Here is a 24,607-nt window from a genome sequence, read left to right as displayed (position 1 = left end):
CTTCTTGTTCGTGGGTTCCTGACCCTCACCTTAGATCCACTCTGCTTATCTTACAAAAACATAGCCTAATAACGTTTTATTTTATTCTGCCTAAAAACTCCCTTTCCACCCCCCTGTCCCATCCCAAATCCTAATCCTGACCCCTTCCAAGTGCTGTATAATCGCAATAGCTTGGCGTTTTCCCCTAAAAGTTCCTTATCTTATGTCTTTTTCTTTTTTTGACGGACGAAATTTAAGAAAGTTGGGCTGTATATTGTGTGAGAGAGAGCAGGGCTGAAGAGAGCTGGTGTAGCGAGTGGCCAGTGTTGCTTCAGCCTCAGGTCGGGCCTGACGCCTCCACGCTCTCTGCAGGCCGGCCAACCACCATTGATTTCCTTCGTGTATAACAACTATGGCTAAATTTGACAATGTTCTTAAGAGAAGCGGCGTATTAATTAGTTGTGAGTAACAGGACTGAAAGTGTGAGAATAATTATGCAAAGTCCCGCAGTAATCTTAGCCGATTAACTACACTTTGTTATTTCTCCATCTGTTGGAGATGAGAACAGTGAAATATTTAGAAATTGTTATGGCTTAATAAACAAAATGATTAATTATACAATTTAAAAAAATAAATAAACTTTTTAAATTAAATTAAAAACTTTACGAAATACTGAGCAAATCCTAAAAAAAACGTGGATTCGGCTATATAGGCGTTTATTTTTTGCGTAAGTAAATGCCCACAAAAAGTGTAAAATGCCTCACAGAACAGTAGGTGAGTTGTGAGGAATCTTAAGTATCTGCCTCTCTCCTGTGCTCCACGACACTGCCTCTCTCCTGCGCTCCCCTCCACGACACTGCCTCTCTCCTGTGCTCCCCTCCACGACACTGCCTCTCTCCTGTGCTCCCCTCCACGACACTGCCTCTCTCCTGTGCTCCCCTCCACGACACTACCTCTCTCCTGTGCTCCACAACACTGCCTCTCCTGTGCTCCACGACACTGCCTCTCTCCTGTGCTCCACGACACTGCCTCTCTCCTGTGCTCCACGACACTGCCTCTCTCCTGTGCTCCACGACACTGCCTCTCTCCTGTGTGAGTCAAGCTTATCAACAAGTTAGTACTGTACTCCACTTCTGCTTCAAGTGAGTTTGGGTTTTGATAAAATAAGGTAGTTAGCGAGGGTTTATAACTTCATAAGTTTTACTTAAATTCTGAGTTTTTCTAATTCAGCGACACTGCAATAACATTTGCCATATACTTTAATTTGCATAGATTTTGAAATTGACTATAGATTTTTCTTGTAGTATATGTGCCTTAATTAAATTTTTGTATGCAATGCAGTTACCCCCGCGTATAATTAAGCAGAAGTAGTTAAGTAGTTTGCCAGATAGTTTATGTTGTAAGCAGGCCACAAATAGTACGTGTCATGTTAGAAATACTGTAGTTAAATATCATAAAGTTGTCAACGCAACTGCAAAAATTCTCCATCGCAAAAACTCTTCACCAAAATCTGGCCCCAACATTAAGCATCATTCAACCATCCCCAAACACGCCCATCACTCCGTAACTCATCACTATTCACTTTGGCATATGCTTTATCAAAGTCCACGAAGGCCATGTGCCCCACGGTGAAACATATAACTCCCGTCCATCATGGTACAATATTTGATCCCCACAGTATCTTTCACCACGACCTCTATTGTGTTCATCACTGACCATTATCTCCGTTCCTCTTCGTTCTTTCCTATAACTCTCCTGCCATGCACACTCCTCACCGCATTCATCAACAAACACTTTTCCTCTATCATATCCACTATTTATATTTCTCTGACACACACACGCGTCCCTAGAATGCAGCCCGGTGCAGCTGTCTAACTCTCAGGTGCCTATTTACTGCTAGGTAACAGAGGCATGCGAGGTTAACAGGGTAACAGAGGTTAGGTGAACAGAGGCATGCTGATTTATATGTCTCGCCACTGTGCGTGTGTATATGAGAAAGAGTGAGAGAGAGAAAAATACCTAGGGTCGATGTGTGATCAGCCCGTCCTCCTAAGGATTCCCACTGTCAAGAAAACGGTCAATTTAAAGTGTCCTCTCCTAATCTACCAAAGGGCCCAAAACAGAAAACGGGACAGTACGTCAGTTTCGCGAGCCGCTTCCATTTCCAGTAGTATAAAAATTGTTGGCCTCGTGTAACGCATACGAGCGAAAAGCGACGTTCTTTGTAGAAGGACAGGTTGGTGTGAAGGGGGGGGGGGGGGGAGGCAAGTGAAAAAGAACATGGGACGCGTAAGAAAGGATCGTGGTCTTGGCTGGTAAGAAAGACAGGGTAAGGGTGGGACGGAGATGGGTGGGGGCGGCGGGTTGTTGCCATTTGATGTCAGGATTTCTTTTATAAATGACCTGACGGTGGAAAATGCTTGAATATTTGAGTGAGAGGGGAAAGGGGTGAGGGAAGAGCACGAATGAAGCCAGGACACGGGGGAGGGAGTCCCAAGCCCCCAAATCCCATCCCTGCAGCAACGCCACCTGCCCTCCTCGCTCGATAGCTTATGGTTATCAAACGTTGAAGATAGCAACGTTCCACTTGAGGGAGGCTTCATGTAGGTGAGGAAACGAAGACTAAAGTGACAGGAAGAGGAGTCAGGATTTGAATTGAAGTTGGAATGAGTGATAAAATTAAATGGGAAAAAATAAATAGGAAAAAATAATTAGAAGGATGATTGGGGGGATCTTTTGCAGACGATGTGACTCATCGTCTGCAAAAGACTGAAGATATGGCTGAAGATGTGATGACCAAACCCTCACATTAGAAAATGGAGAAATGACGACGTTTCGGTCCATCCTGGACCATTATCAACTCCACGACTTGATACTGGTCCAAGACGGACTGAAACGTCGTCGTTTCTCCATATTCTGATGTGCGGTTTGTCATCAGGGATCTTTTGCTTGGGGTAAACATTAAACAGGTAAAGTGCAAACTTTACAATGCATTTTTGAAATATAGGTCACTATTGCTGCGTCCTTGACCCAGAACAGTTGCATAGGGGCGGCCTGCAATAGAAGCCACACTGCCCGGGTACACGAGCTTCATATAAATTACAGACTATTTCTTTATGTTACATATTTACATGGTTGATTTTTTTACTAACTAGCTTTCATTTTTCTGTAAATTTACAAATGCTTTCTTTCGTCAAACATCAACATGTGAGGAAACAGACTATAATTCGATGCAAAATCAAATGATTAACAAAAATGATTGATAACAAAATGATTACAGGAGCATAATGACTAAACTGGCAGTATATAACAACTAGCAGCATCAGAAGCAGCCACCGGCGCAACAATATTAATAGCCATTTAGAGAGTTTGACAAACTAGTTACGGAGCAGAACAGCTATAAAAGCTGTCAGCAATTCAGTTTCATATTAGGTTATCAATAAATAACAAAGCCTCATCATATACAGTAGTAAATAGAGATTGATAAGTATTGATTGTTAAAAGTTTGTCTGGCAGCATATCGCGAGTAAATCAAATTGTCGTTTAGGAACTTCTAAGGTTCGCATTCTTAATCTTAAGTACTCTTAGAATACTTAACATGCTCCTGTAGGATCCACTGGGAAGAAGTTTTGTGCTACGCAGAAACACGAACACGGCTTTTGAGTTTTTAATTACCATAAATTATTATCGTACTAGTAACACAACCTTACTTATACTTTCTAAGTATGAACATAAATTCCTTAAAGTTTTAATGCACTCACACGTTAATAAATGATAGCTTTTCAGGTTCACCTTCAAAGGTACTTTCTGTTCTCATATTAACATTCTGAATGATATATCTAGATTAGAAACGCTTGAATATTCTGTGGCTTTGAGCTGTATAGCTATTCTAGCTAAGTTATCTTAGATAATTACTCGCATGCTTCCTGTATGGTACACGGGAGAGGACTACGGAATCCTACTGGAAAGACAATACCACCACTAAACCAGTATGACTATAATAATAATTATACTCATACTGGGGGCAGGAAGCCTGTATATATTTGTACAATGGGTTTGTATCAAGGCCCTCCAGGGTCTAGCTACTGACCTTTCCCAAGTTGCCTAACTGACCCTTCCCCCACAACAGTTGCCAAACTCCAGGGTATCTGCAGTATTTACTGCTAGGTGAACAGGAGCATTTGGTGAAAGGAAACGTGCACAACCATTTCTGTCCCACTAGAAAATCGAATCCGGGTTCCCCGATTCAAGTGACAGGTAAAAGCGAGTTCCTTTTAGATTATTCAATATTTGTCAACTGGGTTAACTTGGAACACGCTGAAGGAAAATGTAACTCAAGACAAAACTCGTGTGAATGCTTGATGATGGTGGTGACAGGATGGACGTCAAACTTATTGACCTCCATCTTGTCATTATTTGTTTGTGTTATTAACACAAGCAAAAGCAGGAGAACTTGAAACCATTTGGACACGGTCTCAGCACACAAGTCACCAGCAATAGACACTGAGGCAGCTCTCCAGGATCTGCCAGAAGGCTAGGGACACGGGAGGAGAATCAAGAAGCCCATGTATCCAAGCGAATAGTCTTTAGCTTAGCGAATAGTCTAAGGTCCAGAATCTGGCCGGTGTAGCTACTGACAGGGAAACCTGCGAATGATATCGAAACGTTATACATGTAAAATGTACTACACCACAAGGGAGAATATGAGCAATGCTATTAACCCCGACCAAAAATGTTACTATCAAGCGTGTGGTGGGCTGGACCTGTCCCCTTGGCCGCCCCAGTCAGACTTGTAACGTGCGACTGCAGAGAAACTAGAACACAATGCACATAACTTTCTTTCCCCGAGGTCAAAATCATTACTATTCTGAGAGATTCCACGTCTCCGGAGAGTATCACACGTTTTCTGTAGGTCAGAGGAAATTTTAGTATTGCGTTGGTTTGAGGCAAATATCGCCCGCATTGAAAACTAAGCAGAGGCTACTGCCAGAGGCAGTAGCCTCTGCTTAGTTTTTTCTTAGTAGCCTCTTTTTTTACACATAATGGTAACGACGGTCAACATTTTGTACAGCAGAAATGATTTTTCGATCCAAAGGTAATCAATCGGGACCCTTAAGTAGAGAAAATTGGATTATTAGTACAAATTTGTCTGGACTCATCGATACAGCAAGACCCAAACTCCTGCCACCTTTGTAGACAAAATATTGAAGTTCTTGCGAGGCATAGATCAAGTGTAACATTTTGGGTTTACGGTTTATGCTCGGTGGTGATATGGAAAATGGGTTTACTGAGAATTATATAAACTATAAATAAATGTTATATTTTCCCTTTTAAATTGATGTAAATATGATCTTTATATTGTATATTATTTAATAAAGAAAAAAAGCCTTCGTTTACCAGAATGAAAGAAGAACTGAAACAGTTTCAGAAGAACTGAAACTCCACATCATATTAGACACTCATACTTCAACACGACGTTTCAGATTAAAGTCATGAGATACCCTATATCTCTAGCATTGTTCAGAGACAAATTATTGTGTGCCCTCAATTCTCTTATGATTGGAACTAACCATTTCACTCTTTGTTTGATGAATAGTTAAGTAAAAATGTCTACAATCTCATTAAACTGAACATATCTTTTAAGTGTAATCTACCTGTCACTGATGTCCCTCATGCACATCCGTCACTAAGAAAAATGATGATAATCGCTTGTTTCAAAAGCTGTCGCACGAAACATTTGCCTCCTCTATCGAAGTCTGCTGTCTCACGTGCACTGCGTCTACACCGACGGCTCAGTCCAATCGTCAACAGGAAGAACTGCAGCTGCCTCTAGGTATTATAGAAACTATAATTTGTACCTGGTTGATCAGTCATAAGATCAGTCACAATATTGCTCCAAACATTTAGATCTGACTGGAGAAAAATAACACTACAAAGGCCTGAAAACACCAGTGTAAAAATATATTATTTGTATAGATCTGAAGCCTATGTATATAGGCGGCACGAAACGTCCACCAGACAGTGTGACATAGCGGCTGCCAGGATCAGGCTGGGCTACCGTCACCTGTGGCAGGTGACTACACGGGACGAATCTCTCAACCCTGAGCATTCCAGGTGTAAACTCTGTGAGCAAGTACCAGCTCATGATCTCACACACTACATAATTGAGTGCCCAGCCATTGCCCCTTCTGCCCTGCCGGTATAGGGTACCTGGAGCTTTGTAATGGCTTTATTCACCCTCGTGTTCTAGAGGATATCTACATACTGCACCCAAAGTGTGCAAGCGCAGACTACAGATGACATGGCCCTGTGTGACTAACCGTCCTGCCAAGGGGGATGTCTTAGCATTTTATAGTTACCTCTTGACAGACGCTGTGTCATCCTTCACATAGTCTGGAATAGCTGCAAGTGCCCATGTACACAATATGGTAATACTAATATATACTCGTTTTCCAGTGGCTGTTTGATGATACTGGCGGGAAGCACACGCTGCATTCTTAGTCCCTGTCCTACATTCCCAGTTCTTGCACAGCTCGTGAAGCTCCGCATCTTGTAAAGCCTGATTGCGTTCCTTTCATGTAACTAACATTATAACCAATCTTGAATACTAAAGTTTCCAAACAAACTGTGATGAAAGGAGGAGAGAACATACAGATACAAGCGGGAGCCTCGCAAGACGTACCAAGTGACTAGTTGCATTCCTTGCTCCATCTCTGCGGGGAGTTGAATATCACTGTACTGGTATATTGGCATGAGTGTTCAAGTTATTATCTAATATTGGTCAAATTTGACTTTAGCGGATCTTACTGAGGAATACGCGGCTTATTTAGATTCGGATCAAATTGCTCTGCATTCGTGTTATTTTTAGCGTAAATGTAAACAATGAGGTGTGTCGTGGGTGTTGCACTTAGAATGAGACTTGTGTCACATGACAATGGTCGAACTCTTCAACACCATCTCGGTCGTTCTTAACCAGAGACTTCATCAATCTCATTACCCGTACCTGATGCCGTAGACATCATTTAAAACCAGTGTCGTTTGAGCCCTACTAGCATGACGTCAGAGAGTAAGGGGTGTCAAGAGGCACTGATCAAGAATAAGGTATATGACATCACCAATATTAGTGTGTCCCGCACTTATCATACAGTGTTGTTCTATCTGAACGTCCGCACGAATTTTTTTATTAGTCAAGAGATTCATTCAATATTGCTGGGATTACTGGAGACATGCGACCATATACGTTGCGTACAAAGATGGTGGAAACGTGAATTTCTAAATGAGGCTTCGGAACAACAGTGGCGGGAGGACAACGACGATGTCGGGTTACAAGAATTTAAGTGATCACCAAAAAATGTTTTTAAGGCTAGTGAGGCTGTAGCCATCGCGGGGCTTCAGTACACTGAAGAACATCTCATTTATCGAGTTAACGTTTGTGAGTGATTTCGAAGGAAGATAGACAGGATGGACATTGCCACGAGTGTATAGACTTGATGAGGCTGCCTTCAGGCTCAGTGGTGCTGGGAACCAACACATCTGCGCCTACTGGTCCCCCTCAGACGCCATAACATTCATGTGGAAAAGCAGAAAATTAGCCAAGACGTAATGTGTCACGGTGTCTCCCCCAGGGCTATTGTGCAGCCATTTGTCTTTGACTAGTACTGGGTGCCTGAACGCTGCAGTCATTCATTGTATATCTGTCATTCATTAAGTGTATGGAGTGGAAGAGATTGACACAATATTTCCATAGCTACGACAGCACTTACCTGCATCACCATTTCCAAGACTGGAGACGAGGGTTTGTGTGAATGCGCTCTCACCACAGCTCGCCGGAGCGTCCACCTGTGGGGTAGGTAGCCTGGAGAATGTTGCTTGCAGTAGCAACCTGCTACACTCCAAAATCTTTGGCTTGATATTAATGTGTCAATTGTGAAGCCCCAACAGAAGCCTTCACGCTAAATTGATTCTTTTGTGATTTGTCGCTATAGATCGACAGCGACTAGCTTTGAACATTTTGAACATCTGTCGTAGCGAACCATGTTGATGGTGCTGTACTACCAACAACAGTGCCCCATACAACAGCATCACAACTATATCCCAAACAGCGTTACCTACAACACCACCACCATAACTGCACCTCCAGCAACAGCACCACCAACAACACTTATCAGCCAGAGCAGAGTCTACACCACCATAACCAACAGCATCAGCAACAACATCAGCAGCATGATAAGAGGCATCCGGCCAACAGGTGTGACAGTGGGAGAAGATGACGTCACATTGTCAACAATAATCAGCTGTTTCCTCCGCGTCCTCTCCAGTCCCATTCACGTAACCTCATCATAAATACAAATAAAATTAGGCCAACGTCTTCAGAACTTGATACAATTATCTCCTGGAGAACATTTTTTGAGAGTAAAATTGTACTCTATATTGGCCAAAAAGGTTTAGAAAAGGTTGCTGATGATATTGAGTATAGGTGGTGATGGTGGCAATGACTACAGGTGGAGATGGTGAGTACATGTGGTGACGGTGACAGTGAGCACAGGTGGTAGCGCTGATAGTGAACACAGATGGTAGAGTTAATAATAGGTGGCGGTGGTGACACCTCAGTGCGCGGTGAGAATGATCACGTGTAAACCGAGAGGAAAATCACCATTTCACGTGTGTGTCAGGCGACGTTGCTAAGTAAACAACAGCTGGTGGTCATGGGGACACGAGGTTGGCACTGGTGCCACGCTGGCTAGCACCACAACGCTGACTGGCACTGGTGCCACGCTGGCTAGCACCACAACGCTGGTTGTGCTAGCCAGGAATTACGAAATATCACAATTGATATTTCGTAATTCCTTATTCCACCAAATGATAGAAAATAGCTAATATTCCCCCTCAAAGGTTGCTACTGTGGCCAGGACCAGACCTTGCAGTATGGTAATTACGACTGGGAGGTCACTGGAGACCTTCACATACTGGTATTACTAATGGCTCTCCAAGGCGGTTTGACCAAGTTCCATCCTGTCTTTGCCTTGGGACAGCAGGGACGCCAAGGAGCATTGCCACAGGTGGGAGCGGTCAAGGCGGATCAAGCTCTCTCTTGGTAGGAACAGCGTCTAGTGGAACCCATCGGTACCGGGAAGGTGTTCATACTACACATCATACCTTATGAAGCAATTTGTCACAACTGGAGGTAAGGAGTCGGCAGACTTCAAGTAACTTCAAGACTGCTTCTCTAAAGTGCCTGAGACAAAGGTCAAAGTCGGTGTCTTCGTCGAAACACAGATAAAGAAGATCCTGGAGTACAAGGAATTCCCCCCAAGAAGATCACTAGGAAGGAGCCAGCGACTTGGGGCAGGTTTGTCGCGGTGATTCAGGGCTTCCTGGGCAACCACAACGCCGGAAACTACTCAATAGCTCGGGTGATAGTCCCTCGGCCTCACTCTCGTGGGGTTCACGGTTCGAGTCTTCTACGGCCCAGGGGAATGGAATGTTTATTTCCGCGGAAATGTGGATGGCATTTTATGTTATTTTTAGTTTTAAACGCTGTGTTTATATGTACCTTGTGTGTGTGTGTGTGTGTGTGTGTGTGTGTGTGTGTGTGTGTGTGTGTGTGTGTGTGTGTGTGTGTGTGTGTGTGTCTGTGAGAGAGACAAAGCCCGACAGTAGGATACTAGCCACTTTAGTACAGGGATGAAGATTCAATGAAATCGGGGCACGTAGCCTCCTGCTCAAGAGGACTAGAAGGGAGTATTGAAGTAATTTCTTCCTCGCTGAACACAGGTGAGAGCCCCGATGATCACAGGGATAGCTGTATAACCAGGTGTCCCAGGTAGACACCTGCTGCTCTTCCTCCCGCTCTCTGGGGGACAGAAGGAAGCCCAGTGAGTCCCCAGAGGTGCTGCGAGGTCCCTATGTTTCAGGGGCCAGATTCACGAAGCAATTACGCCAGCACTTACGAACCTGAACATCTTTTCTCAATCTTTGGCGGCTTTGTTTACAATTACTAAACAGTTAATGAGCTCCGAAGCACCAGGAGGCTGTTTATAACAATAACAACAGTTGATTGGGAAGTTTTCATGCTTGTAAACTGGTTTAATAAATGTAACCAAAGCCATCAAAGATTGAGGAAAGATGGACACGTTCGTAAGTACTTGCGTAACTGCTTCGTGAATCTGGCCCCGGGTTAAGCGCCGACTTTACCACCAGGAAAAGTGAGCACAGAGCCCACAGTAAAGAGAGCAGTGACGGAGTGTCACCGGCGGAGCTCCACCAGGCTCTGCCCTTGTCGTCCCCTGTCACAATATATCATAATATTTATTAATTTTTTTACTTAATGTAAACGAAAAGACACAAATTCACTCGCTTTCTCATTGGAACTGCGTAAATTTCAAAATATTACTGTCCTGGGGCCAGATTCACGAACCAGTTACGCAAGTATTTACGAACGTGTACATCTTTCCTCAATCTTTGATGGCTTTGGTTACATTTATTAAACCAGTTTACAAGCATGAAAACTTCCCAATCAACTGTTGTTATTGTTACAAACAGCCTCCTGGTGCTTCGGAGCTCATTAACTGTTTAATAATTGTAAACAAAGCCGCCAAAGATTGAGAAAAGATGTACAGGTTCGTAAGTATTTGCGTAAGTGCTTTCGTGAATCTGGCCCCTGGTCTCAAAAGCAAAGATTATGCGGAATAATAGCCATTATCTATACTTTTTAGGCATGAACAATTATCAATCAACACTTACTACCCCAGGAACATAAATTGTGTTGCATTAATGGTAATCTGTCTGTGTTAATCTGTCTGATAATTAATATGCCTGCCTGGAAATCTGACAGCATGTCTATCTGTTAATCTGCACATTTGTCTGTATGTTAATATATCTGCCGACTAATCTGCCTGTCAACTAATCTACCTGTCTATTAATCTGCCTGAGGACTAATGTACTCACCTAATTGTGCTTGCGGGGGTTGAACTTTGGCTCTTTGGTTGGTAATGTATGTATGTGTGTGTGTGTGTGTGTGTGTGTGTGTGTGTGTGTGTGTGTGTGTGTGTGTGTGTGTGTGTGTGTGTGTGTGTGTGTGTGTGTGTGTGTGTGTGCACTCAGGGAGTGGACGGGGGGACACTAGTCCACCTTCCACCACTATAATATACCTGTAGTAAAAGACACGCAATGATGGAGGTGTGACCTTCCCTCCCCGGGGGTGAGGGAGCCAGTCCTGCTCATGTTAACCACTCCATCACTTCCCTCCACCTTCCTTACTGCACTTTACACCTTGTGCAATGCACCTTGCAACTTGCTTACTGCACTTTACACCTTGAGCAATGCACCTTGCTTACTGCACCTTACACCTTGTGCGATGCACCTTGCAACTTTGAATACATTTAGTAGTGTTCAGGCTTACACGACATTATCCAGTTTTTAAAACAGTTTTGCTGGAAGCTCCTAACACACTATTTTCTTCAACTGAATGTAAATGCCTTTTTAATCGCATTAAAAAAATGTTTCAACAGCCATCCACACACTACTGCCTTTTCCAGAGTATGAAACTTGATCCACAACACAACACTATTCAGTGTCGGGTAATGTGGCTTCCAGTGTTGTGATATGTAAGTTACCGAGATCCCCCAGGATGCTGGAGGAGGGGTGGGGGGTGTCTATTTTACTGCTGGGTGACCAGAAGAATCAGGCAAAAATGTGCCCAACCGCTTCTATACTGCGTGGGGATTGATCTCTGATCCCTCAAGTGTGAACCCCAGGACGTAGATCACTTATGATATATGTGAGCGTGTCCTGTAGTTACACGACGGCCACTATAGATGACGGCCTAGACGCGGACAGGAAGCCGGTGGCTTGTCAAAGGCACCCCCCCCCATCTTTATTGATCACGAGACAATACCTATTTTTAATTAAGATTTGTAAATTGCATGAAAGCTCAATAAAATGAGGGACATTTTTCAAAATATTTTCAGGAATTGGTAGTGTTATGGGGGATGGCTTGATTGTTTCAGGCGTAGGTTAGACGTATATAATAATGAGTTCGGGCGGATATAAATAGGAAGCGAAAGGGGGTGGGGTGGGGGGAAGGGAACTATCAGGATAAAGCGCCAAGCCATTACAATTATATAGCACTTGGAAGAGGTCAGGATAAGGATTTGGGATGGGACGGGGGAAGGGGGGGGGGGGAGAAAGAATGGTACCCAACTAATGGGACGGTCGGGAATTGAACGCCGACCTGCATGAAGCGAGACCGTCGCTCTACCGTCCAGCCCAAGTGGGTGAATATAGGAACCCAACCCCAATATGCTCGGGTATGAGGCAATGATTGTTAGGTGGTGGTGGTGGTGGTGGCGTTATCTGTGGTGTGGTGAGGGCTGGTGGGTGGGGGGGGGCGCACGCCACAGTCCGGCCCCTGCACGCTAATTGTCATGCAAGGTGAAACACCAGGTCGTGTGAGGCACTCAAGTACGCTTGACTCCACTCTGTTGACAACATGCAAGTACATGTCAGTGTATTTACATATAGCGTCATTCAGCTGCATATATTATCCGTTTTCAAACTATTATAAGAATAAATACAATACAAACTGGTTCTCGAAAAACGTTACGACCAGGGGCCAGATTCACGAAGCAGTTACGCAAGCACTTACGAACGTGTACATCTTTCCTCAATCTTTGACGCCTTTGGTTACATTTATTAAACAATTTACAAGCATGAAAACTTCCCATTCAACTGTTATTATTGTTATAAACAGCCTCCTGGTGCTTCGGAGCTCATTAACTGTTTAATAATTGGAAACAAAGCCGCCAAAGATTGAGAAAAGATGTACAGGTTCGTAAGTGTTTGCGTAAGTGCTTTCGTGAATCTGGCCCCAGAGCAGTCCAATCAGGAGCGTTCATTACGTCAGCATAGCACGTCCCACCAATCAGTGGCGGCATTATGGCTTTAAGTGGCGCAGGAGGAGTAGCGGTGACACGTTATCATCACTCGTCTCTTCTACTACTGTATTAGTGACATTGTATGGTGAACATTTCTCACCCTTCTTGAGCTTATCTTGAGATGATTTCGGGGCTTTAGTGTCCCCGCGGCCCGGTCCTCCATCAGGCCTCCCCCCCCCCAGGAAGCAGCCCGTGACAGCTGACTAACACCCAGGTACCTATTTTACTGCTAGGTAACAGGGGCATAAGGTGAAAGAAACTCTGCCCATTGTTTCTTGCCGGCGCCCGGCAAGCGAACCCGGGACCACAGGATCACAAGTCCAGTGTGCTATCCGCTCGGCCAACCGGCTCCCTTGATACCCTAACGCAACTTTCTCCGTCTTAATCATACTTCTTATCTCAGTACCGCTGGGGTTGTGTACTTGATGCTTTCGTTAGTCATCATTTCTGTGCTTTTCTTGAGCACCTGGGGCCAGATTCACGAAGCAGTTACGCAAGCACTTACGAACCTGCACATCTTTTCTCAATCTTTGGCGGCTGTGTTTACAATTATTAAACAGTTAATGAGCTTCAAAGCACCAGGAGGCTGTTTATAACAATAACAACAGTTGATTGGGAAGTTTTCATGCTTGTTAACTGTTTAATAAATGTAACCAAAGGCGTCAAAGATTGAGGAAAGATGTACACGTACGTTAGTACTTGCGTAACTGCTTCGTGAATCTGGCCCGAGGCTCTTTAACTTACACGCCAGACCTTGTGCAACCCGTGTCAATGATCCAGCAACATTCAGGGCTGCGACACCTTTATTCTCTCCATTTCGTTGTCGCATATACAAACAGTTTTACTATGCTGTTATCTCCTAAACCAAATTGCTTGTCCTAAATAAATAATTCACGTCAAAGATGTTTTCCTAGTCTCTCAACAAATATATTTTTTTGGTCAAATATATTTCCAATTAAGAGCAGGTTGGGTTAGGTTGGATAGATAAGTTTTTCATATAAATTGGCAAACCATCTTATTAGGAAGTAATGTGTCCGCAGGGAAGGGGGGTTATCTTGAGGTTATCTTGAGATGATTTCGGGGCTTAGCGTCCCCGCGGCCCGGTCCTTGACCAGGCCTCCTTTTTGTTACACACCTCCAGGAAGCAGCCCGTAGCAGCTGTCTAACTCCCAGGTACCTATTTGCTGCTAGGTGAACAGGACCAGCTGAATGAAAGAAACTCTGCCCATTTGTTTCCGCCTCCACCGGGGATTGAACCCAGAACCTCAGGACTACGAATCCCGAGCGCTGTCCACTCAGCTATCAGGCTCCTACTCGGCTGTCAGGGGGGCTACTAGTGAACGCAAAAATAATTCATGTATCTTTAATTACATTTTTCTATCTTTGTTTTCAGAGGCCCATCGGCGAGGAGCTCGAAGTCGGACGGAGGCGGACACGAACTCACATTCTTCACCAACAACAATCCATCACAACATTTAGTAGTTAATTGTGGAACGTTCTTTAGCACCTCCTGCACTGTTGACAGCCATTCAGTTCCCTGCCTTGATGCAGAACTGAAGAATCGATTTTAAAAAGGTAGGCGGAGCGTTGTTGGTTAAGTGGAGGAAAGTCAAAGGAATTCTCAGAATGAAAAGACAAGGTAGATGGGCAAGAAAGAGTTCGAGGCGGAAGAGGCTAGCGTAAACAGCTTTCAGCGAAATCTCAGCGTAGAAAAGGCCCTCAACCGGAACAACAGGAGCGCTGCGGAAAGTGATGGCGGCCATCCAACAGGTAGTGATGACAACCATCCAACAGGAAGTGATGGCGGCCATCCATCAGGTAGTGATGACAACCATCCAACAGGAAGCGATGGCGGCCATCCAACAGGAAGTGATGGCGGCCGTCCAACAGGAAGTGATGGCAGCCGTCCAACAGGAAGTGATGGCGGCCATCAAATAGGAAGTGATGGCAGCCATCCAACTGGAAGTAATGGCGGCCATCCACCAGGAAGTGATGGCAGCCATCCAACTGGAAGTAATGGCGGCCATCCACCAGGAAGTGATGGCAGCCATTTAATAAGAAGTAATGGCGACCGTCCATTAGAAAGGGAGGATGGCCGTTCATCAGGAAGTGATAAAAGTCATCCATTTTTCATAGAAGTGAAGGAGAGTGAACGGGGCGTCCGCTGTGACCGCAAATCCAACGCGTTCAGAGATCAGGCAAAGCATTTCTTTCGCCCATGGGCAGCAGCAGCGTCCGAGCCAGGGCTGCAGAAGGCAAAAACGTCGCGTCCAAAAGGGCGTGGGTTCTCCTTGTGTAATTTCCGTTGGTCAGGCCGGGAAGATAAGGAAAGGAACTTACGTAAGGTCGATGTTCTGCCACTAGACAAGGCCTCAACCCTCACTGGTATTGAAAAAAATGAGAACTGCATGACCCACTTAACCAACTTCACACTTTTCCAGGCAATCAACAACCCCGCCATCAGGAGCCACGAGCCCACGGCCAGCCTCCGAGCACTAAGTACGGCACCTCAGCTGCTGTCTCAAGACCTGGACGCTGAACACGGCCTTCAGGACCTCTCACCCATCTATTGCATCCTCAACAACCGGGATAAGGGTGTTGGGAACTTCAACTCCGTCTCCTACGAAATCAAGGACCTCAGTGTGCCCAGCGGACACCATAAATCCCGCCAGGATCATCTGTCGCGTCCTGGCACACAGGAGAAGATTATTAAGCATCACTGGTTACGTCCACTCACACAGCACAGACGATATCCTGAAGATAGCAAAACCATCTTCGTCGCGACCACACGTCTCCCCAACATCCTCCCGCCATTAGCAGTAAATGAGAACACGAAAGCTGTCGCCTTCGATGTTCTCAGTCTGGACCTTGAATCCTGGATGTCCCACCTGCCGTCGCCACTAAAGGACATCCCAATCAACCACCTCTTTATACCAGGTGAGTCGTGGGTGCTGTTGGGGGGGGACGTTGACGAGTGAGACCAAGTGCTGATGAATCTCAGGTGAGTGAGGCGACGTGCTAACGAAAACCAGGTGAGTAATGATGGCTGTATTGACCCATCTGGCGACGGGGGTGAGGTAGTGTGGTATAAAGATTTAAAACAAAGCAAACAATACACTTGGCTAATTTATTTACAACTCCTCTTCAAATCACTTTCGCACGAAGTGGCGTAAGAACCGGCGCCTTGGACCCTCCGAGTCACAACTTTTACCATACCCGCCAAAACCCATTCAAAATTCAAAATTCTAAATGTTTATTAAGGTAAAAATACATACATAGAAGATGAGTTACAAACATAATGGATTTATATATAGAGCTAGTACATACAACAACCTAAAGCCACTAATACGCACAGCGTTTCGGGTAAATTCTTAAAAATGTTCCTTAGTGTCTGTGAACAGTTCCCGGCGGCTGAACTAAGCAATAAAAGATGTAAAGGTCGCTTTCGCAGTCAGTATTCTAGCCTCTTGGAGTCTATAAGGCTAGTTGAACCTTTATAATGTTTGAACTATTGCTTATAACACATTTCACACCGATATTTTACATTTGACCACCATAATAAGTTGTAATCGCTTCTTTTTTAATAATTTGTATATTAAGAAAGATTAAATCTCAATACATTACATTCCAAAAGGTTTTCAAAACAGTAATCTGCCTCAGTAGCACTGAACCCCATGCTGGCCGAGCACAAGTAAGTCACGAGGTACGGGAAGAACCCGTGCTGGCCGAGCACCAGCACGTCACAAGGTACGGGAAGAACCCATGCTGGCCGAGCACCAGCACGTCACGAGGTACGGGAAGAACCCATGCTGGCCGAGCACCAGCACGTCACAAGGTACGGGAAGAACCCATGCTGGCCGAGCACCAGCACGTCACAAGGTACGGGAAGAACCCATGCTGGCCGAGCACCAGCACGTCACGAGGTACGGGAAGAAAGCTTCTTCACCGAACACTGAACGAAATCTATTTAACTATACCGGAGGCTGAGAAGGTGTTGACAGTGCCGGCGTGAGAGCGCGCGTCCACCTCCAGCCCAAGATTAACGCCTCTAGTTCACCCGTTGACCGCCTGGAGGCAGAGACGCCGACTCCAGCTGCCAGCTGACGCTCTCTTCAACACTTTGTCAGTAAAAACATTTAACACATTTTACGATTAACACAATTATTTATCTATTTTTCATCGCGTTATCATTTTTGGCAAAGTATAACAGTGTTATTGAAATTTATTTGAATTGATTAAAGTTCGCAATTTTGGTAATTTGGTGTTCGTAAAGTGTTATGATTTTGATAATGTTATTAATGCTATACAAGGTCAACCCGACCTTAAATTCCTCCAGCTTGTCGCGAAGGGGGCGAGTGGGGGGTGGTGGGGGCGAGTGGGGGGTGGAGGTGTGGGGTGTGGGGTGGGGTTGTGAATATGTGAGGAGGGAGAGGCCGGGACACGTCCGTCTCATGACTGATGCTGCAGGAGGCGGCGGGTGTGAGGCGGCGGGTGCTGCAGGAGGCCAGGAGGGCGACGTGGTGACAAGGGCGGCTCCTGATTAACTTGGTAAGGGAGTGTGCCGGGCTGTGGTCTGGTGCGGCGCCGTCACCGCCATCCCTCATGCAGGACCTTCTCTCTCACCGCTTGTATGGCGTGTGTGTGTGCTACATTCGAATAACACATGTTTCGTTTGTTAGGTAATCCAAACCATAGAGGAAGACACGGACACACGCACGCATGTACACACAAACACTCACGCGCGCGCGCACACACTCACACACAAAAGAGTAAATGCTCGATTCTGCAGGCCCAAATAGACGAGTACAAATAGGTGAGTTCACTCACAGATACATGTGGAGCACATCAACACAGACGAGGACCACACTAACACTACACGAGACATAATAACTAGAGACACACACGAATGGTTGGGGAAACTAGTGCTCAGTGACCAAGTTCACATCTTAGGCAGGAAATATAGCTCTTCTGTGAACAAGAAGAGCCACGTATTGAACCTAACGAGGAAGGCAAGCCAGAAACTTTTAGCCCCAAGGTGCATTTCAGACTTTCTTGAGAGTTCGGGGGTTGAAGAACCTTCCATGAAGGACAAGTTCGGTACCATCTTCAGTACGCACCGCTCTCCTGGACGGCCTACGCTCCTTAATATATCAGAGTTACGTATAAAGTAGAGAACCAGGAGAAGACTCGTCTCTAGCTTGACCCGTTATGGTTTGATTGGCTTGTACATCAGAGCCTTCAACGCCGGAGACCTTTTGGCGGCTTTACTGTTATGTAGAAGGCCAGTGTTCTTAGGGTTCCCCCTCCCCTACTGGACCAACTTTGTAGACACCCAGAAGTTAGAGACTACAACCCAAGGCGCTCAGTCATCAACACCCTCCACCAGTGACCACTGATCCTAGGCCGACTTGCATCTGCAACACCTTCACTCACCAGGTAAATACACGTGAACTTTAGTCAGCACTAGTCAGCACACACTTGGTTCTGGCGCATGCCTTAACCTGATCATTGCTCAGCATTAACTTTTATTCCTAATGGAAGCTAATAATAAGTTTACCAAATAAATGAGCTTCTCGGGTCAGTCTTCAGACGAGTTGATGTCTGACTACCAACTCAGTTTGTAACTTCACTAGGAACATCAGCACCTCTCCTAATGAGTCCTGGGGCTAGATTCACGAAAGCAGTTACGCAAGCACTAACGAACCTGTACATCTTTTCTCAATCTTTGGAGACATTGTTTCCAATTATTAAATAATTAATGAGCTCCGAAGCACTAGGAGAATGTTTATAACAATACCAACAGTTGAATGGGAAGTTTTCATGCTTGTAAATGATTTATTAAATGTAACCAAAGCCGTCAAAGATTGAGGAAAGATGTACACGTTCGTAAGTGCTTTCGTGAATCTGACCCCTGGGCTTGGTGTATACCTATATGTGTGCTACAAACTGAATCAATGTATAAACTGTAGTGTGGGTGAGGTGCGAGCGAGGGTCTCCAAGCGACGGGTGTGTTTACAGTGATCAGGGTACTGCTGTATGTGGCGGTACAGTGCCGCGCCTCGACGGCCTCCAGCACCCAAGACAATAAATACAGTCAGTTCAGTCAATACAGCCACTATGCTCCCATCCGTCACGGCACCTCTGGCCCGCCCCCACCACCACTACCGCCGCCTCTCCATTACAAATGGATAATACTGAGGTGAGGGGGATATTATTCTCATGAGATCTGTCATGTGGGAAAATATTCCTCGTCTCGCCTTCCATTAGTCTACAGAGCGACGCTGGGTAGGCCTAGCAATGTTTTCTCCAGCTTACTCTTCCACTGACCACACTCTCTCTCTTCCCTTATATTGTCTATCTCCTCCATTCTCTTTTTTTACGGGCTATTCATGCCTGTGCCACTTATTGGGTAGCTTGATCTTTATCCATCAATCATTCTCTTTCCATTATACGACATGTTAACAGTCCAGGAGAGACAGAAACGTCGTCGTTTCTCCACTTTCTGACGTGTGGTTTGGTGACCAGTCGTCCGGCCCCCGTCACAGTCCCCCCCCCCCACACCACCACCAAGGTCATGTCAGTGAGTCAAGGTTCAGGTCCCTAATATATTTATTGTGAGGAAATGTTCACTAAATATAAATGCTGCCATCCCTGACATATACAAATTGTTATTTATTATTGTATATATATATATATATATATATATATATATATATATATATATATATATATATATATATATATATATATATATATATATATATATATATATATATATATATATATATATATATATATATATGTCGTACCTAGTAGCCAGAACTCACTTCTCAGCCTACTATTCAAGGCCCGATTTGCCTAATAAGCCAAGTTTTCCTGAATTAATATATTTACTATAATTTTTTTCTTATGAAATGATAAAGCAACCCTTTTCTCTATGTATGAGGTCAATTTTTTTTTATTGAAGTTAAAATTAACGTAGATATATGACCGAACCTAACCAACCCTACCTAACCTAACCTATATTTATAGGTAAGGTTAGGTTAGGTAGCCAAAAAAAGCTAGGTTAGGTTAGGTTAGGTAGGTTAGGTAGACGAAAAAACATTAATTCATGAAAACTTGGCTTATTAGGCAAATCGGGCCTTGAATAGTAGGCTGAGAAGTGCGTTCTGGCTATTAGGTACGACATATATATATATATATATATATATATATATATATATATATATATATATATATATATATATATATATATATATCTACATTTGAGTGAGGTGGGAAGGGTGATGTGGCATTACATTTGAGTAAGGTGGGAAGGATGATGTGGCATTAGAGGATATTAATAGGGTATTAAAAGTATCAACACAAGACAGAACACGAAACAATGGATATTGAATAGAAGTGTTTGTAGAAAGCCTATTGGTCCATATTTCTTGATGCTTCTATATTGGAGCGGAGTCTTGAGGTGGGTAGAATATAGTTGTGCAATAATTGGCTGTTGATTGCTGGTGTTGACTTCTTGATGTGTAGTGCCTCGCAAACGTCGAGCCGCCTGCTATCGCTGTATCTATCGATGATTTCTGTGTTGTTTACTAGGATTTCTCTGGCGATGGTTTGGTTATGGGAAGAGATTATATGTTCCTTAATGGAGCCCTGTTGTTTATGCATCGTTAAACGCCTAGAAAGAGTGAACGCCTCTTTCTAGGCGTTTAACGATGCATAAACAACAGGGCTCCATTAAGGAACATATAATCTCTTCCCATAACCAAACCATCGCCAGAGAAATCCTAGTAAACAACACAGAAATCATCGATAGATACAGCGATAGCAGGCGGCTCGACGTTTGCGAGGCACTACACATCAAGAAGTCAACACCAGCAATCAACAGCCAATTATTGCACAACTATATTCTACCCACCTCAAGACTCCGCTCCAATATAGAAGCATCAAGAAATATGGACCAATAGGCTTTCTACAAACACTTCTATTCAATATCCATTGTTTCGTGTTCTGTCTTGTGTTGATACTTTTAATACCCTATTAATATCCTCTAATGCCACATCATCCTTCCCACCTTACTCATATATATATATATATATATATATATATATATATATATATATATATATATATATATATATATATATATATATATATATATATTGTTGTATTCACTCGCCTCTGACACGCGGTGAACAAGTTCTTTACAAATTGTTATAGAACTTTCAGTTACCTCTAACAACTTGTAAACGACAGTTGGGGCTCACTCCACACACACCTAGCACACCTCCACACACCCCCTACCACACCCTCACACACCTTACCATACTCCCACACACCCTAGCACACCCTACGACACCCCTCACACACCGTAGCACACCCCCACACACAACACCCCCACACACCACACCCCCACACACCACACCCCCACACCCCCACACCACCACACCGTGACGCGGGCCGCCACACCACAGCTCCACAGCAACAACCTCAACACATACAAATCCTCAAATTATACAGAATAAAAACAATTATTAACGCTCCTAGTCGACATTTACTTACATTACCAGAATAATTAATTTATTCACAAAGACGCAGTCACTTGCTGAGGATAGAATGTTCACTTGCTGAGGATAGAATGTTCACTTGCTGAGGGTAGAATGTTCACTTGCTGAGGGTAGAATGTTCACTTGCTGAGGATAGAATGTTCACTTGCTGAGGGTAGAATGTTCACTTGCTGAGGGTAGAATGTTCACTTGCTGAGGGTAGAATGTTCATTTGCTGAGGGTAGAATGTTCACTTGCTGAGGATAAAATGTTCACTTGCTGAGGATAAAATGTTCACTTGCTGAGGATACAATGAGGGTATGGTAAAACTGTATGGTAAAAATGATAAACTGTTGATGGGTTGTCACGAAGTCCCTTCTCTCCAGATGTGTTACCAGGTTTTTTCTCACAATCTTCTCCATCACTTTGCATGGTATACAAGTCAAGGACACTGGCCTGTAGTTCAGTGCCTCTTGTCTGTCACCCTTTTTGTATATTGGAACTACATTAGCAGTCTTCCATATTTCTGGTAGGTCTCCCGTTTCCAGTGACCTACTATACACTATGGAGAGTGGCAAGGAAAGTGCTCCTGCACACTCTTTCAATACCCATGGTGCGTGCGTGTGTGTGTGTGTGCGCGTGCGTGCATACGTGGGTGGGAGTAGGCGTGCAGGTGTGAGAGTAGGTAGGAGTGGCGTGAGTGCACAGGTATGCGTGTATGCGTGCACGACTGTGGGTAGTAACACAGGGAGTGGTGGTCTACGTGTTGCTGGGGCCGCCCTCACCTGCTCACACAACGTTGGTGTGTCAGGTGGCGGGAACACACGCCACGGGGGGCCGCAGTATGCATGTCTCGCGTGGGCATAGTTGCTATGTTTATAGTCCAATTATTTCTCCTATCGGAACGACAATGACCAATAGATTTTAAGCTACAGTAGTAAGTAATAACTCTTTATTATATATATATATATATATATATATATATATATATATATATATATATATATATATATATATATATATATATATATATATATATATTAGCATTTGGCGAACCATTTGACGGACGATACCTGACAGGGGGCTATTTGATCGGCTATTTAATTGGAATATTTCACACAGTATGCGACATGTCAGCAGTCAGCCTGTCACTGCCCAAACACCACAGTTGTCATCCGACTGAGTGACGCTCACGGCTATTGAAAGGCTATTCGACATAATTAGACAAGAGACTATACGAGGTCTGACTTTGGTAATTTTACCATCGGCCTTACAGAGCTCGGCGGGGCCGCTCTAGCACACATGAAGCGTTCTCCATACGTGTCTCCCACTCTCTTAGCGAGCGGAGACTCTAACACGCGAAGATGACATCATAGAGATGGAAGACGTCACCGCAGTTTAGGAGAGAGGCTTCAAGAAATAAACACAGCAAAACAACTCTAGACATAACACAAACACCTAGGGTGTGAAGGTGTGGGTTCTGTGTACTCACCTAGGGGTGTGTGTACTCACCTAGGGGTGTGTGTACTCACCTAGGGGTGTGTGTACTCACCTAGGGGTGTGTGTACTCACCTAGGGGTGTGTGTACTCACCTAGGGGTGTGTGTACTCACCTAGGGGTGTGTGTACTCACCTAGGGGTGTGTGTACTCACCTAGGGGTGTGTGTACTCACCTAGGGGTGTGTGTACTCACCTAGGGGTGTGTGTACTCACCTAGGGGTGTGTGTACTCACCTAGGGGTGTGTGTACTCACCTAGGGGTGTGTGTACTCACCTAGGGGTGTGTGTACTCACCTAGGGGTGTGTGTACTCACCTAGGGGTGTGTGTACTCACCTAGGGGTGTGTGTACTCACCTAGGGGTGTGTGTACTCACCTAGGGGTGTGTGTACTCACCTAAGGGTGTGTACTCACCTAGGGGTGTGTGTACTCACCTAGGGGTGTGTGTACTCACCTAAGGGTGTGTACTCACCTAGGGGTGTGTGTACTCACCTAGGGGTGTGTGTACTCACCTAAGGGTGTGTACAGGGTCGAGCAAGAGCACCCTATTACATTTATCTTGCGACACAGACCCCTGGTTTACACAGCCTCACCCCCGTGTTCTCTGGTCCTGGCCACTCTCACTTTGATCATTACTCCCACCCTCTCAAATCCCCATAATATCTTCCGCTCTCCAGCGCTTAGTTGGGCTGTAGTTCTCTGGCCCCACCTCGCTCCCACAAGCGCTGTAGGGGGCGAGGAGACCCCAGCATGGAGAGCCACGGCCTGGGGGGCGGGGCAGGGGTGAGAAGAGGGGGCGGCGCCCCCACACCAAGTGGTCAATATGTACCCGCGACACGCACGCGGCTCTGGCGGAGAGTAAGAAGTATAGTGTCTGTTATTATGTGTGACCGAGGTCACCTGCCTGGTGCCACGAGTGGGGGGGGGGGGGGTCAGTGTTGGGGGTGTGGAGTGGGGGGGGGAGGGTTAGTGGGGAATGTGGTGGTGATGATAGTGGTGGTGAGTGTTGTGACCGGGGGAGGGGATAATAGCGGTGGGCTGGTGATGTGGTGATAGTGGTAGTACTGGCTGCAATGGTGGTGGTGGTGATAGTGGTAGTGGTGGTGATAGTGGTAGTGGTGGTGGCGGGGGAGGAGTAGTAATTGTCGATGCGATGGTGGTGGGAACTCTTGCCTATAATTAAATAATAAATAAATGCTTTAAATATTTGATCAGAGCAACTTTAAAGTAACAATTAAACAAAAGTAATTGTAAACAATTATACATGAGATCCCTTAACAAGAAATAACGATGAAAAATAATGCACATTTGATGTGCATTAAACATAAACTTCGAAGCATAAACTTCGCAATTTAATTTTCAATCTATATGTATCAAAGAAGAGTGTGTGTGTGTGTGTGTGTGTGTGTGTGTGTGTGTGTGTGTGTGTGTGTGTGTGTGTGTGTGTGTGTGTGTGTGTGTGTGTGTGTGAGGTTGTAGGCCAGACGCCTACGGTTAGTCTCACGTAACTTTCCATGGTGAGTTGTGGTTGTATGGGACGTGTTGTGGTGGGGGGGGGGAGGGAGGGGGAGGGGTCGAATCCCATGCCCTGTCTTAATTAAGTAGGATTGGATCTACTTCTTGATTAGTTGGATCTGAAATAGGGGTTTGG

The 24,607-nt window shown here is 44.8% G+C and overlaps 1 protein-coding gene across 3 annotated transcripts in view; it reads left to right on the top strand.

Moving 5' to 3' along the window:
• Positions 1-314: 314 nt before the first annotated feature.
• The window catches only part of LOC123762920 (uncharacterized), a 38,611-nt gene continuing 14,318 nt past the window's right edge, over positions 315-24,607 (top strand). The window contains exons 1-2 of one of the 3 annotated variants that reach the window (XM_045749700.2): positions 315-440; positions 14,308-15,851. In XM_045749700.2, coding sequence (XP_045605656.2) covers positions 14,558-15,851 — 1,294 coding nt within the window. In that variant the 5' untranslated portion in view covers positions 315-440; positions 14,308-14,557. Of the gene's footprint in view, positions 754-14,307; positions 15,852-24,607 lie in introns of all 3 variants that reach the window. The other 2 variants (XM_069302090.1, XM_045749699.2) reach the window with 2 other exon arrangements.

This window comes from Procambarus clarkii, chromosome 47 (genome assembly GCF_040958095.1).
Source record: "Procambarus clarkii isolate CNS0578487 chromosome 47, FALCON_Pclarkii_2.0, whole genome shotgun sequence".
Lineage (NCBI taxonomy): Eukaryota > Metazoa > Arthropoda > Malacostraca > Decapoda > Cambaridae > Procambarus > Procambarus clarkii.
The sequence above is the reverse complement of the archived record's forward strand: the minus strand, read 5'-3'. Positions and strand labels throughout refer to the sequence as shown.